This window comes from Muscardinus avellanarius, assembly GCF_963383645.1.
Source record: "Muscardinus avellanarius genome assembly, chromosome: 8".
In the NCBI taxonomy this organism is placed as follows: domain Eukaryota; kingdom Metazoa; phylum Chordata; class Mammalia; order Rodentia; family Gliridae; genus Muscardinus; species Muscardinus avellanarius.
The window spans coordinates 11,683,663-11,698,321 of NC_137794.1; the positions used below are offsets into that span (position 1 = coordinate 11,683,663).

Below are 14,659 nucleotides of genomic sequence, written 5' to 3' on the forward strand. Positions count from 1 at the left end.
CCCTCACAAAAGAAGAGATACAAATGGTCAATAGATTCATGAAAAAATATTCAACATCATTAGCAATCAGGGAGATGCAAATCAAAACTACACTGAGATTCTATCAAACCCCAGTCAGAATGGCGAGCATAAGGAAGTCATATAACAACAAATGTTGGTGAGGATGTGGGGAAATAGAACTCTTCTACACTGTTGGTGGGAGTGCAAACTAGTTCAGCTGCTGTGGAGATCAGTGTGGAAATTCCTTAGAAAACTAGGAAAGGATTCACCATGCAGTCTGGCTATCCTAATACTGGGTGTCTTTCCAAAGGTGTTGAAAACAGAGAACTACAGTTACATATGCATACCCATGTTCATAGCAGCACAATCCACAGAATTCTTAATTACCATTGATCCTGTTGTTAAACCCCTGCCTAATGCCTTCTGTTAAAAACCCAAGTTGTAGTTTTTAAAAAGCATATTCTATCTGAAATTGCCTGGTGTGTGTGTGTGTGTGTGTGTGTGTGTGTGTGTGTGTGGTATTGGGGATTGAACCCATGGACCTACTACCTCTGAGCTAAACCCCCAGCTCTATTTTATTTTTTATTCTGCAGAGGGTCTCACTAAATTGTGAAGGACCTCACTAGGTTTTGGAAGTAAAACTGTTATCACTAACCCACGTTAAAGTGAGGTAGCATTATTTGTGTTATTTTTCCCTCAAATACTGCTATTAGATTCCAAGAATAATATTTTCTTTCAACCTGGTTTAAAAAAACGAAGAAATAACATTTGTTAAAAATGTGTTATAAATCCTTAAATGTCAAATTGGTCAAAATGTTTTTTTAGATGAAAAATGAAGTAAAATATTTTAACTTGATTTTAAAATTTTGAGTTTAATGTCTGATTCTAACTCTGGGGAAATTTATATTTGTTTCATTTAATCATATAGTAATTACCTTTTGATAGTATATGCACATGTTCCAGTTGTGTTTGCTTACTTATTTGTATGCATGTGTACATATGCATTTTATATAGTTAGAGCCGTCAGAGCCATTGTTTGTATGATTATAACTACTTTTTACATACCAACATGCTCTGCATATATTTCGATGCTAATAAATGTTATTAAGTTAATACTTTTTGTAACATCCCTTAGACACACCTAAGATACTGAGTAGTTTTTCTACTGTAGATGAATTTGTTAATATAATATTATTTTAAAATATCATCTAAATGAAAATATATAACATGAAAGTAGACTTAATTCCCTAATCAAAAAACATGCTTGTGTGTATTGATCCTTTCTTACTTGAACTGATCACACTTATTTTTGTTAAATATGAATTGTACAGTTTATTTAGACTAAATTTTATAACTTTTATAGTACAATGACCAAAAAATTTTAGTTTTTGCATATTTGTGCACGCATATAACATAATTTGATTAATTTCAACTCCACAGTACCTAAAATAACTTAATGCTTTCTATCCTTTGTGCATATTTTTTATCCATTTTAATGCCCATTGTTGAATTTATAATAGAAATACAATTTAAGAGTAAAAGTATACATTTACTATCTCATCCCAAGTAAGTATCCATTTGGCTTAATTTTTTTTTTTTTTTGGTGGTACTGGGGTTCCTGGAAGCCCTTCTACCTCCGGGCTACACTCCCAGACCTATTTTTACATTTTTTAAATTTGGAAACAGGCTCTCCTAAGCCAGCATGTGCGGCTGGCTTCGAACCTGTCCAATCCTCCTGTCTCTGCCTCCCAAGTGCGGGGATTACAAGCGTGCGCCACCACGCCCGGCCATTTGGCTTAAAATTTGACTTCAATACATACAGTATAAATCAATTTATCATTGCAAACTATTTTTAGATTGCATTTAGGAAAGTTAATTCAAGTGTTCTTTAAAGTTACCACATATTATTTAGGATGCATTGACATAAAGGGGAAATACTTATGAATTGCTCATAGTAGAAGACAGTTTGTATGACAGATTGGTGTGCCCTACCAGCAGGTTCATTATTAAAAATATTTATAAGTGGGAGCTGGATGTGGTGGTGCACACTTGTAATCCCCGCTTGAGAGGCACTTGAGAGGCAGAGGCAGGAGGATTGCGCAGGTTCGAAGCCAGCCTCGCTGGCTTAAGAGATCCTGTTTCCAAGTAAAAATATAAAATAGGTCTGGGACTGTATCCTGGAGGTAGAAGGGTTCCATCTCCAGCTCTAATACCACCAATATATATATTTACAAGTGAGGTGTGGTGGAACTCACCTTCAATCCCAGTACTTGGGAGGCTAAGACAAGAGGATCCATCACAGATTTGAAGCTAACCGTAGCAATTTATCAAGACCCTCAGCAACTTAGTAAGATATTGTTTCAAAATAAAAAAATAAAAGCTGGGCATGGTGGCACACACGCGCGTGCACACACACACATGAATACACAGTATTTTTTGTGCCACACACAAAATAAAAATGACTGGTGGATGTAGGATGTATGCAGGTGTATCTCAAGGGTGGAATGCTCCTGGGATCAATCCCCAGTACCAAAAACAAACAACAAAAATATTAAGTAGTCTCTTCAACTTGAAATATGATGCATAAAAGAATCCAGTTTTCCAGAGAGATAATATGTGAATCAGGGACCCCGTACGTCTGACCTCTCAGAGTGTCTTGACCAACCTCCAGGGTACTTTCCTGACTGTCAGGGAGGTCTCGACCACCTCCATGGACCCCGAAGGGCTGCCCCCTTTGGGGAGATACCCGAAGCCTCTATTGTTTCGGAATCCGTTAGGTGTCTTGTGGCATTGCCTATTTTAATTCGCATATGTTTCCAAGCAGATTTTTAGCACAGCCATTGTCTTTGCTGGTGAAGTTTTAATTTTTAACTTTTCCAAGTTTCATGTGTTTCTCATTTTCATTCTCTCTTCTTAGTCATGATCTTGCCCCATTGCCACCTACCACTTTAAGTGAAATTGCAGTTTTCCACCAGCCTTCGAGTTGGCCTGCCTTTGTGGTCTGCTTTCCATTTCCTTCAGAACATCTGGCAGGCAGAAAGGAACACACACACACACACACACACACACACACACACACACACACACGTGTGCACACACTAGCATGTGTGTATGCCCATCATTTTATGACATTTTCATCTGGAGGTGGTTCCTTCCCCAGGTCAGGGGCTTATATGTGCAAAACAGAATCCGTAGCAATACGGTGAGTGGCACATATTTTAGAGATTTTCTGGCTTTCAGTATTGATCAGGTTTTATTTATTAGTTCAGCAGAACCCAGGATAAAGTAGATGAGATGATTTTATTAGAGATCTCACGGAGACTCACTGGCCATTATTTGTGTTAGAGGTTTTCTGGAAAGTTTTGTGGCTGCCCATCAGAGTTACCTGTAAAGAGCAGATCTCACCTTTCTGTTAGCCAGAAATTGAGCTCTGGGAACTGAGTATTGTGGACTGACACAGAGGAGGAATTATTGTGTAGATAGGTAGATGCTGACTTATTCTAAGATAAAGAAAGGCATCTGCTTAAAGTGCTCTAAGCTTCTGAAAATTATGACAGCCCTGTTGCAAAACCAGGTCAAAATGATGGTGATTCTCTGCACTTAGACTTATCATAGTATTAGAAGGCTCCATCTGGCATCAGAGAAATACATCTCTCATCAGATAGTGGCCCCTAGAATAATATTCAGTTTTATTCCTAATTTCAAATGAAAGGGAATGAGCAAATTCGTGCAATAATTAATTATTAACATAATTCTTATATTCAAGCGCTTATTTGGTTCACAATGAAGGTTAATATAAAAAAGGAAATTTTCCTTAGAATTCCAGTGTTAGGCATAGTGGTTACTATTAATAATATTTTATTGAATGAATTATGTTGTCATTGAAAAAGTAAGATCCACCCCTTCCCCCAGTTAACTGTGTGGAATGGCTCTGCGCTGTATGAAAGAAGAGGTTGTATCTAGTATGTGAACACCATCCTGTCATATGACTGTGTGTGCAAATGGCAGTATCTTCCCACTTACTAGCCACAGGCGCATTTGTGGGGACAGCCTCCCTGCATTTACTCTAAGCTTAAATGTTAGGTCTGTTACTCAGATGTGGAAAGACCACAGAGGTGGAGTAGGGAGGCAGTTAGCCTTTATAGAAAATGACTAGTGAACATGGTTCTGGGGCTTAGGTGAAACATTTCAAATACATTTGTTTCCGATGCACAACTTACTGTATCAGCTTACTTTGTCAAAGGTAACCATTTCTTACTTTAATTATTCATATTTACACTCCTCAAGAGTCCTTATTCGGAGATGTTTTAGCTTAGTCCATGACAGTTCCACTGCTGTCAACAACTTAAAACTCCTGTGGCACACAATTCAGTTCAACATAAATAAATAGTCCTTTTCAGCTGAGTACATATTTCTTTTTAAAAACTCAAAATGTGCAAATGTTTCAACTAAATTAGAATAAAATGGGAATTTAGTCACAGTTGTATAATAATAACTCTTATGTCTAATTTGATATATTTGGAATTTGTTTCATGTTAGATGTTTTAGCAGTCCCCACATCTGGTTCTGATCAATATAGGCTGTGTGTGTGTGTGTGTGTGTGTGTGTGTGTGTGTGTGTGTGTGTTAGTTACTGGGGATTCAGCCCAGGGGCATTCTACCTCCAAGCTACACCCCCATCTCTATTTTATTTTTATTTTGGAACAGGGTCTCAGTATGTTGATGAGTCTCACAATCTGCTGAGGCTGTCCATGAACCTGTGATCATCTCAGCCTCCCAAGTACTGGAATTACAGGTGTGCAGTACCCTGCACAGCTGATCAGCATGTGCATTTTATCATGGGCAGGGACAGTAGTATTTGGGAGCACAAATCTGAAGCTGAACTGGCTTCGTTTGAATCCCGTCTTTACCATTGCTTTGTGACACTGGAAACATTACTAACCTTCATGGGCCTCCTTTTTGCTATGGGAAAAAAATGGTAATAATAAAACTATGTTCTTCATAGGATTACCATGAGACCTAGTTAATTTAGTATTTGTAAGTCTTTAGAGTAGTAAACAACCAATAAAAGTTAGGTATTAACTTAATAGTAATAAAATTGAATTTTATTTGGTCTTGCCAATTCACTAAAGTAGATTTGGCATTATTCTTCCAACTTTGCTGGAATAACCCCAAACTTACCTGGGTTTTGAAAATTATTCAGTGAGGGCAATAGTCCAAATAACCCATAAACTGTACCAGCAATAGCAAAACCTACTAAAGAGATTATTTTCCCTCTTGGAGCTGTTGACAGTGTTATAATCTTTATGAAGTCACATTGAATTTATATTATGGGTGATTTTTGTTCCTTTTGAGAACTTAGTTTTTATCCATTTAAAACATTAACAAGTATGTTTTGTGCTTTTGTGCAGCATGAAAACACACAGTTCCATTTCTTCTTGTGACCAAATTCATTTCAACATCATAATAAAGGTTAAAACCTCTCAGATCCTCTTGATGTCTTGTGTTTTACTGGTAATTAATATTCTTCAAGTAAGTGGGTTAATGGCAGAAATGAACCAGTCATAAAGTAGCTATTGACTATTTAATTGCCACCATTGTGCCAGCATAAAAGAACTGAGTAGAAAACGTAGACTTTGTCTTCATGGAGCCTCAATCCAGATGATAAATGAAGATCAGCCAAGGGAAAACTTTGAGAAAACACTGGCTGTAAAAAAGTAATAATCAAGCCGGGCGTGGTGGCGCATGCTTGTAATCCCCACGCTTGGGAGGCTGAGACAGGAGGATCGCACAGGTTCGAAGCCAGCCTCAGCTACTTAGTGAGGCTCTCAGCAACCTAGTGAGACCCTGTTTCCAAATAAAATATTAAAAAAAAAGGTCTGGGAGTATACCCCGGAGGTAGAAAGCCTCTGGGTTCCACTCCCAGTACCACAAAAAAGTAATAATTAATATAACATTTCAATAGAAGACCCCAGGAGAAAATAGAGTGACAGGGAAGGACCACAGATAGAGAAATTTGTCCTATTGATGCTTAAATGGAAAAAGAAGAAACACTTTTTCTCCAAAAAAAGTAAAATAGAATTTGTTGGAAGGCTAGGAGTTCAATCTGAACATGGATAAGGGAGGAAGGCTGGATACTAGTATGTACTAGAGAGAAATTGCAGATAGGAGCAGATAGTTGCTTCTCACCACCCAGCCAGAACTGACATCCTTGAATTGAAATTACAATTTTTTTCTTTTGGATTTATAGCCCTTCTTTCTCTATCTCCTTGAAAACTGACATTCCCTTTTTCTCCTCTTTAGCTCAGCATCTGGAGGGGAACTGGTAAATGAATAGCCCTTCCCTTCTTTATTGGTTCCTGAACAGAGCTCACATATTTCTTTCCATTTTTCCTGTTATGTTTCAGGAACATAACTTCCTAGCCAGAAGTTCGAAGTAGTTTTCAAATCAGTAAATTTGGCTCTATAAAAGTACTCTTAATTATTGGGGTTCATCAAGAATTATTTTTGATAAACAAACAAAAAATGGAAGAATTATTGAATAGAAGTCAGTAGTTTCTCTGAAGAAGTTTACTGAAACTGTTGGTGGAGACTTGATATTTTCCAGCCAAGTGTCCCATGTGGACTTTATGGACTCAGGAGTGGATAAATGTGACATTATTTTTGAAGTATTTCTTAGAACTAAATTATAAAACACCTTCACTTCATAAAAGAGTATGTCTGTATTGCTTTTCTTCACCAACAGTGGCCAACTGAATGGTCATTCCTGGCTTGGGCCAACACAGTAGAGCTCTATAGAATGTGCCTGGCTCATCGCCATGGTGAATTGGTGAATGGCACAGTATTCTTGGAAGATCTCGGATTTGTGAGGGCAAAGATCATTTTTTAAGCTCTTAGATATTGAAGGACCATGGGGATTGGGAGAAAGTTGTGTAGCTTGGGTCCTGTTCTCACAAATATATTTAAAATTTACAAGTCTAACATTATGCTAAAATTTGATATCAGCAGAGTGCCATATTGATGGGATTGAAATAAATAATTGTCATGAAACTTTAAATTTGAGTCCCACATGTGAGAACACATGTTCTGTGGACTTATTAATGAGTTGAATTGTTGCATTATAGGGTATTGATATCTGTTGTGCAACATTGTGAATAGGATTAGTCTATAGACCCATGAGTCAAGTATTGCTATCATGAAAACCATATTTGCTATGAGACTTTGTGATTTGCTCAAAATTGCAAAAGTTTATTCCTTCATAAAAATGGCTTTTGTACCAGTGAAAGATACTTCACTTGTAATATCTGGTATGGTTACATAAAGAAATTAAGTTCTATCTGGTAAAAACCTTATTTATTATATAAATGCATTTAAAATATAATATAATTTTCTCAACACTATTTTGTAACTTATGCTTTCTTTAACATACAAAATCCTTCAAGTAATGCAGTTAGCTTTGAGCCTTGATGGGCCCTGACTGTACCAGTGTGGTTGGTTGTTTTGCATTGAAAAGCTCTTTCTTCTTCCTGTATAGGGTGACCCTGGACCGCCTGGGAACCCTGGCTACCCTGGACAACCTGGTCAAGATGGTAAGCCTGTGAGTACTGAAAGCTTAGTCACCTCCAGTACCGGGATTATAGTATCAAAGTAAAAATTGCACTGGGTATAGTTCAACAGGCAAAGAAGACTTTGGGATTACTGCCATAGGGGAAAGATATGTTTGAAAGCAGGGGTAAGCTAGTGGAAAAGTACTGGGGGTTTTAGGGTAAAGGTTGTTTGATGGGGTTAGAGCACATTGAGTTATTCCATTTTTCCCCAAATATTTTCTTCCATAATTAGGGAGTCTGTGTTTGTGAATTGGAGGCCATTAAAATTAGAACCCTACCTTCACAGAAAAACAATGTCTTCATGATTGTATTTTAAAGGGATAGCTCTCTTGGGTCCTTAAGACATTCCTGGGTTGTTAAGCTAGCAATAAACTCTTAAAAAAGATTTATATTTCAAGGAGAAAATAGCTTAGAAGTTTTCTAAAATAAATGCTCTTGAGATGTGTGGGAAAAGCATGGAATCCCAGTGGAGGGGGCTGAAATAGGAGTATCCCAGGTTCCAAAGCCAGTCCCAGCAACTTAGCTCCTCAGCAGCTAAATGAGATCCTGTTTCAAAATAAAAAAATAAAAATAAAAAGGGCTCAATGCATAGCTTGAGGTAGAGTGACCCTGGGTTCATTCCCCAGTAACACACAAACAAAAACAAAAAGTAAACACTCTAAAAACAGGAAAGTCATGTAGAGTAGAGAAGGTCCCTTCTTAAATTTAGTCAAGCTGAGGGGAACAGAAAGGTCAGTTTGGTCTACAGAATCAGAGTTCTAGACATTTTTTTTAAAGTTATCTTCAAAATTGATTGTCTTTCCTACAATTAAAAAAACTAAAGCCATAAAACACAACTCAACCATTGATTTTTTTCAGCATCATGAATTTAAAGTATTTTCTCTACATATATTTGGATGTTTTTAATTTAAAAATATTTTTCAAGGGGGATACTATTTTTCTAAGAATATATAAACTAGAGTATACTTATAATTTGACTAAAAGAATACAATCTTCTAAAGTTCAAGAGAACCTTAGGGACATTTAAAAGGAAGCATAAATCAAACTTTAAAGCCTTATAGCAAATATTTATAGGTGAGTCATCTGTCAACATATATACAAGAGTAAATAAACATTAATAACTAGCTTTTGAATGTTAAATAATCGTTTCGACTAAGAAAAATCTCATAAGAGATTTTTTTAAGCAGGAGCATTACCATGAAGAAAGGAGATTTGTACTGTGAATCAGTAATGATAAAGGAATGAAAGAACCATATAGTCCTGTTGAACTATCAGTACCCCAATCACCAAGAGAGCAGGGCTGCTTAAGACCCTGAGTAGGGTTTCCTACTGAATATAATACAAACCCAACCCAACAAACAAATGCCAAAAAGAAAAAAAAGAATCCAAGATGGGTGTGGTAGCACATGCTTTTAATCCCAGTACTTGGGAGGCTGAGATGGGAGGATCACAGGTTCAAAGGAAGCTTCGGTAATGTATTAATGCTCTCAGAAAACTAGTAAGACCTTGTTTCCAAATAAAGAAATAAAATCAGGCTGGGGCATGGCTTGGAGATAGAATGCCTCTAGGTTTAATCCCCAGTGAGAGACTTAGTGGTAATAAAGGGGTGGTCAGATGGATCCTCAAAGCACCAAGGATCTCTGTATTTGGGACAAATGCTCAACTAATCACCAGGATTCATTCTAAGTGTGAAAGGAATCAGGGGTTTAATTGGGTTTACAGTGTGAAAGGATACTATGAATATTATCTCGCCAGTAGATTACCTGGGCATGACTAAAAGAAGGCGGCCATGTAGGAAGTAAGACTAGCGACTAGCTTGGACTAGGGTGATGTGGGCGAGAGGAGAGGTGTTCAGATTCTGGGTCAATTGCTAATATAAAGCTGACAACAATTGCCAAAGATTTATATGTGGGTTGGAAAGAAACAGTGATGTCAAAGAGGACAGAAAGGATTTTTAGCTCTAGGAATTGGGTGAATTGGATGCCATTAGCAGTATTGTGTAAGACCATGGGAGATGTTAGCCCTGAGAGGAGAATTGAGAGTGCATTTCTGGACATGCTGGAGAAGCTAGCTGGGACTCAACCTCCATTGGACCTAGGACCATGGGAGTGTATGAGATCATTGGAGAGCGAGTGCGGATAGGTGTTGAGAAGGCCGTGGTGGATGGAGCTGAGGGCTCTCATAGAGGGAAAAAAGAGGAGGAAGATTCAGCCCAGGAAATTGGGAAATGCTCATCAGTGAGGCAGAAGAACATCCAGGAGGGTGTTAGCATTCCCGAAGTAAGACAGCTACTTAAGAAGGGGTGGTCAGTTGTGTCATTGTTGTCGAGAGGTTTTTTTTAAGTGTTTTATGACTAGACTGTTGAATTCGTTGAAGACCTTGAGAAATAGGATTTCTCAAGGATGGTACAAAAGCTGGATTGAAGTGGGCTTCAAAGGAGAACAAGAGATAAAATGGTAAAGTGAATATAGATGCTTCTTCTAAGGGTATAAAAGGGAACCGAGAAATGGGTCTATAGACTGGGGATGATGGGAGATGACAGCAGGGTTTTAAAAGATGGGCGCTACTGCAGCATGCCCTCGTGGTGATGAAAATGAGGTAAAGGGAAAACTGAACGACTTTAACAGCAGCAAATATTTGCAGGAAGAAAACCTATGGGTAGAGGGGAGAGCATAGATTCCAATCACAGAAGAAAAGTTTAGGCTCTGTAGGAAAATGAGCAGTTAAACCTTTATATGGGGTAGAGAAAGGTCGAGGTCAATAGGTACAGAAACAGCTAGGGTGAGGATTTGGGGAAGAAGTAGAGAAAATTATCACCAGACTGCTTATATCTTAATTGAATCCAATGAGCAGACTCCCAATCTCACATTACTCTTTTTATAACAATACTGGCCTTGCAATTTCTTTTCTAGGCCATCCCTTTCTCACTTTAACTCAAACTTCCATATGATTTGGGGCATACTACAATTCCTAATTCCACTATGATACTTCCCTGAGATCCTGGGTGAGTTTTGACCTAATCACAGCAGGGTGAGAGGATGTTATACGTGTGACCCTCCTGCCTGGGTCGAGGTTCCTCTCCTGGGCCCGGCTTTTTCTGTGACTGGTGGCTGGAATGCTGTGACAGCTCCAAAGCAGATGCACTTCACAAGCTGATAAGTCACCTGCTGATACTTCATAATGACACGAACACTTCTGACACAGCCACGAAATTACTTAGGACTTTTAGTGTTTTGAGTGCAAAGTTTAGACAGTGTTTGGAGGTGATACTGAGTAGGCCTTCCATGGGTCATGTAATAGTTAGATATCAAATGTTCCCTAAAGAGCTCATGTATTAATATCCAGGGTTGATATAATTGAATACGAGGGTTGCAATCTCAGAAGTGGGTAAATCGAATGGATTTACCTGGGTGGTACTGGCAGGCCAGTTGGATATCCCTAGAGGAGGTGGTCCCTGGCGTGTGGCCTTGAAGATTATATATATGGTTCCTCCTCCTCCAGCTTGCTTCCCAACTCCGAAATGTGAGCACAGTCCACCTACTCTCCTTTTCTCTGCTTCCTGTCACCTTGCCCTGAGATTGTTGTCCCCGGCCTCACATGAACTGAACCCGAAACTATAAGATAATATATCTCCTTTCCTCTAATTACATGGTCAGTTCTCTAGATTATAGCTTGCAAGAATGCTGATGGATAGATAATCAACATTAATGTTGTAAAACCTAATTTCACTTAAAAAAATTCTCGTGAATGAAACACTGGAGGTCAGTTATAATTTGCCTAATATAATAATCATGCATACTCTTCTATGACTCTAAGTTGTAAAGGACTTATTGCCTTGCCCAATTCAGTACATGTATGTATATGTGCATAATTTGACATTAGGTATGACTGTAGAATCTGATAGTCATGTCAAGAAAGAAAGTAACTGTGGTATTCAGAATCATAGTCTCCCGATATGTCCAGGTCCTAATCTGACCCATGAAAATGTTCTTTTATGGTAAAAGAGACTTTGCAGATATGATTAATTTAAGGCTCTGGAAATGAGGGAATTATTTTGATGATACGGGAAGCAGAGATGAGAGTGAGGTATCTGTGAATCAAGGGGCGGAAAGCAGCCTCCAGCAGCTGGAAAAGGGAATAAATGGATTCTCCCGTAGAGCCTCCAGAAGGAACAATGCACTGTTGACAACTTGACTTTACCTCCCTAAGATCCATCTCAGATGTCCAACCTCCAGAACTTTAGGATAATAAATTTGTCGTGTTTTAAGCCACTATGTTTGGGGTGATTTGTTATAGCAGCTATTAGAAACTGAGGCATCGACCTGAATCTCATTTCCCCCAATGGATGACTTTTTCTTAGCCAGCCCTCCACCCCTGTGTCTGTCCCTCTGAAGGAGGTGAGAGGTTGGGTGGCCATGTGGGAAGAGAAAGCAAGCCTGGGAGCCAGAACAGCTGCGGGTCATTACTGAGTGGGCAGGGCCCGCGCCCAGCTGGAGTGGAAGGTGTGGGTGGAGCCTCTGGCTGGCTATTGGAGCCATCTGGGCTGAGGAAACTTGGACGAACAGTCTGCAGGGAACTCTGCTTTGCTTGGATTTGGTTCTGTTCAATCCCCCTCAATAAGCAATTTGAATCCCTTTCACACATTATAATCAGGCCAAGGCAACTGGAGCTTTAAATAGTAAATTATTCCACTCTGGAGAAATACTAATTTTCATCAGGAAATTGCCTTCAACCAAAATGAAAGCAATTTCTAATCCTCCCATTTTTCACTCTTTTATCAGTACGATAACGGGTAGAAGTCCAACAAGTTCCATCAGCATAGTGAACACATTACTCTGACAGCTTCTATCAGCACAGTGAGCACATTAATTACTATTGTACCCTTTTCTCATTACAAAAAGAGGGGTGGGAGAAATATTTATTGAATGTGCTAGGTGACTCAGAGTAGTACAACTAACGGCATTCTAGTGATATGACATTGACTCGTTAGAGAAGGCCGTGTGTGGTAACATAAATAGGTCCAGTTAAGGGTTTTGGAGGGGTTCATATTTTACAGGGCTCATTTCTGTTTTCTGTCATTATTAGTTAGTCTTTATGAAGTAAAGGACTTTACTGAAACAAAGCCCTAGCTGGCTATTGGACAGATCTGGGGCCTGTCTTGCTTTCTGCTTAGCAAATTTGCTTTGCTTTTATGGGTTAGTTTCTTCATCTGAGAAATGAGAAGATGGTGTTAGGTGAATCTGAAATCCACCATATATCTCCTTCTTCCTTCCTTCCTTCCTTCCTTCCTTCCTTCCTTCCTTCCTTCCTTCTTCTCGTGTGGTACTGAAGACTGAACCCCAGGGATATTCTACATAAAGACTACAACTCCAGCTCAATTTTATCTTTCTTTTTAAATTTTGAAACAGGGTCTTGCTAAGTTGCTGAGGGTTTCACTAAGTTGCTGAGGTCGACCTCAAACCTGCAATCCTCCTGTCTCAGCCTCTTTAAGTACTGAGATGAATCCACACCTGGCTAAGCCCATTATATTCCTGAGAGAAAGATGAGGCCATAGAATTCTGGAGGTGATTTTACATATCATTGTTGTTCAAAAGTGAGCTGGGGAGGCTGAGTACACAGGGCTGCCAACAGAAAGCAGGTGACGCTCAGTAATCCCATGGTCCTTTCTGCCTTGCCCTCTTCAAACGTGTCACCGAGTGGGCTAGAGACATCAGAAAGAGGGCAGCTCCTATGGGAAAGTAACCCTACCCCAGATGCTATCAGCACAGGTGGGGACTTGTCAAAACCTGCAGTGCATCCGGGGAAGGTTAGTAGGAAATGAGCTTGGGTAGGTGGGTAGGACAGAGAAGGGAGGGAATCACGTGGGTTAGGCCAGAGTGATGCCTTGGTCTTTCAGTTAGACCGAGCTCTGAGTCCAGTGGTGTAGAAAAGCTATGTGGTCTTAGTTATATTTAAAATCAAATGCTCTGGCTTTGGGGATGAGAGTAGGTTTTAGGGTGTTAAAGGCAAAAGCAGGAAGACCACCAGGAGATTCTTACAGTACCCCAGGAACCAGAGGAGGGAGCCAGGATCAGGGAGCAGCGGGGTGAAGGGTGCTCGTGCATCCCTGGGATGTCCTGAGGCAGTGCTGGCAAGTGCTAATGTATTGGATGTAGGTTGGAGAGAAGGTAGAACTCAGGGGAAACTAATGGTATGTCAAAGCACAGGGGAGTGAAAACTGGGTGAGGGAAATCACACGTGTGGTTTTCAGGTATGTTAAATTTATATTTTAGACATTCAAGTTGAAATTTTAACCTGACTGGAGGAAGCCTGACATTCGGGGTAAACTCTCTTTTTGTGAAATGTCCTTTTGTTTTGCTGGATTATTTTCTATGGGGGTGATTATATTTTTGTATCAATAAGTATAAGAAAGTTGACCTTTTGCTATATGTGTTGTGAATATTTCTTCTTACTCTTCATTGGATCTATGATTTTGTTTTATGTACTTTTATTGGTATAGTATGATAGTGAGCTTCAAAGTTATGCAAACACACGTGCACAAAGCACTTGGTATGTTTTCCTCAGATCTACCTTGTTCCCCCCTTCTCTCCCCATGCACATTAGTGGGCTTGGTAGCCCATAATTTTGCTTTTAATTATTAGAAAAGTAAATTTTTTCCCAGAATTAAATATTTTTCTCTATATTTATTTAAGTATTATTTTGAGAATTACATAATCTAATACTCTATGCTCATTTATTTTACTAAAATTTTTAATGACTTTTTTCAAGAATTTGGTAATTGGGGTGACAAAGATCCTAAAGAATTTGGGGATTTGGGGGATTTAGAGAATAGGCTATCCTTTTTTTTTTTTTCACTACTGAGGATGGAAGCCAGGGACATTGTACCTCCAAGCTACACCCCCAGCCTTCATTTTTAGTCTTTTTAATTTTTGAAACAGGGTCTCACTGAGTTGTGAAGGGCCTTGCTAAGTAGCTGAGGCTGGCCACAAACTGCGAACCTCTGGTCTCAGCCTCCCGAATGCTGGGACTACAAGTGTGTCCCAACATGACTTG

At 39.1% G+C, this 14,659-nt stretch overlaps 1 protein-coding gene across 2 annotated transcripts in view; it reads left to right on the forward strand.

The window, feature by feature from the left end:
* COL21A1 (collagen type XXI alpha 1 chain) overlaps positions 1-14,659 on the forward strand; it is a gene marked incomplete at both ends in the record, with an annotated part of 106,342 nt that overhangs the window by 28,982 nt on the left and 62,701 nt on the right. For both annotated transcript variants that reach the window (XM_080699801.1, XM_080699802.1), the window contains one exon: positions 7,534-7,596. In XM_080699801.1, coding sequence (XP_080555927.1) covers positions 7,534-7,596 — 63 coding nt within the window. The remainder of the gene's footprint in view (positions 1-7,533; positions 7,597-14,659) is intronic.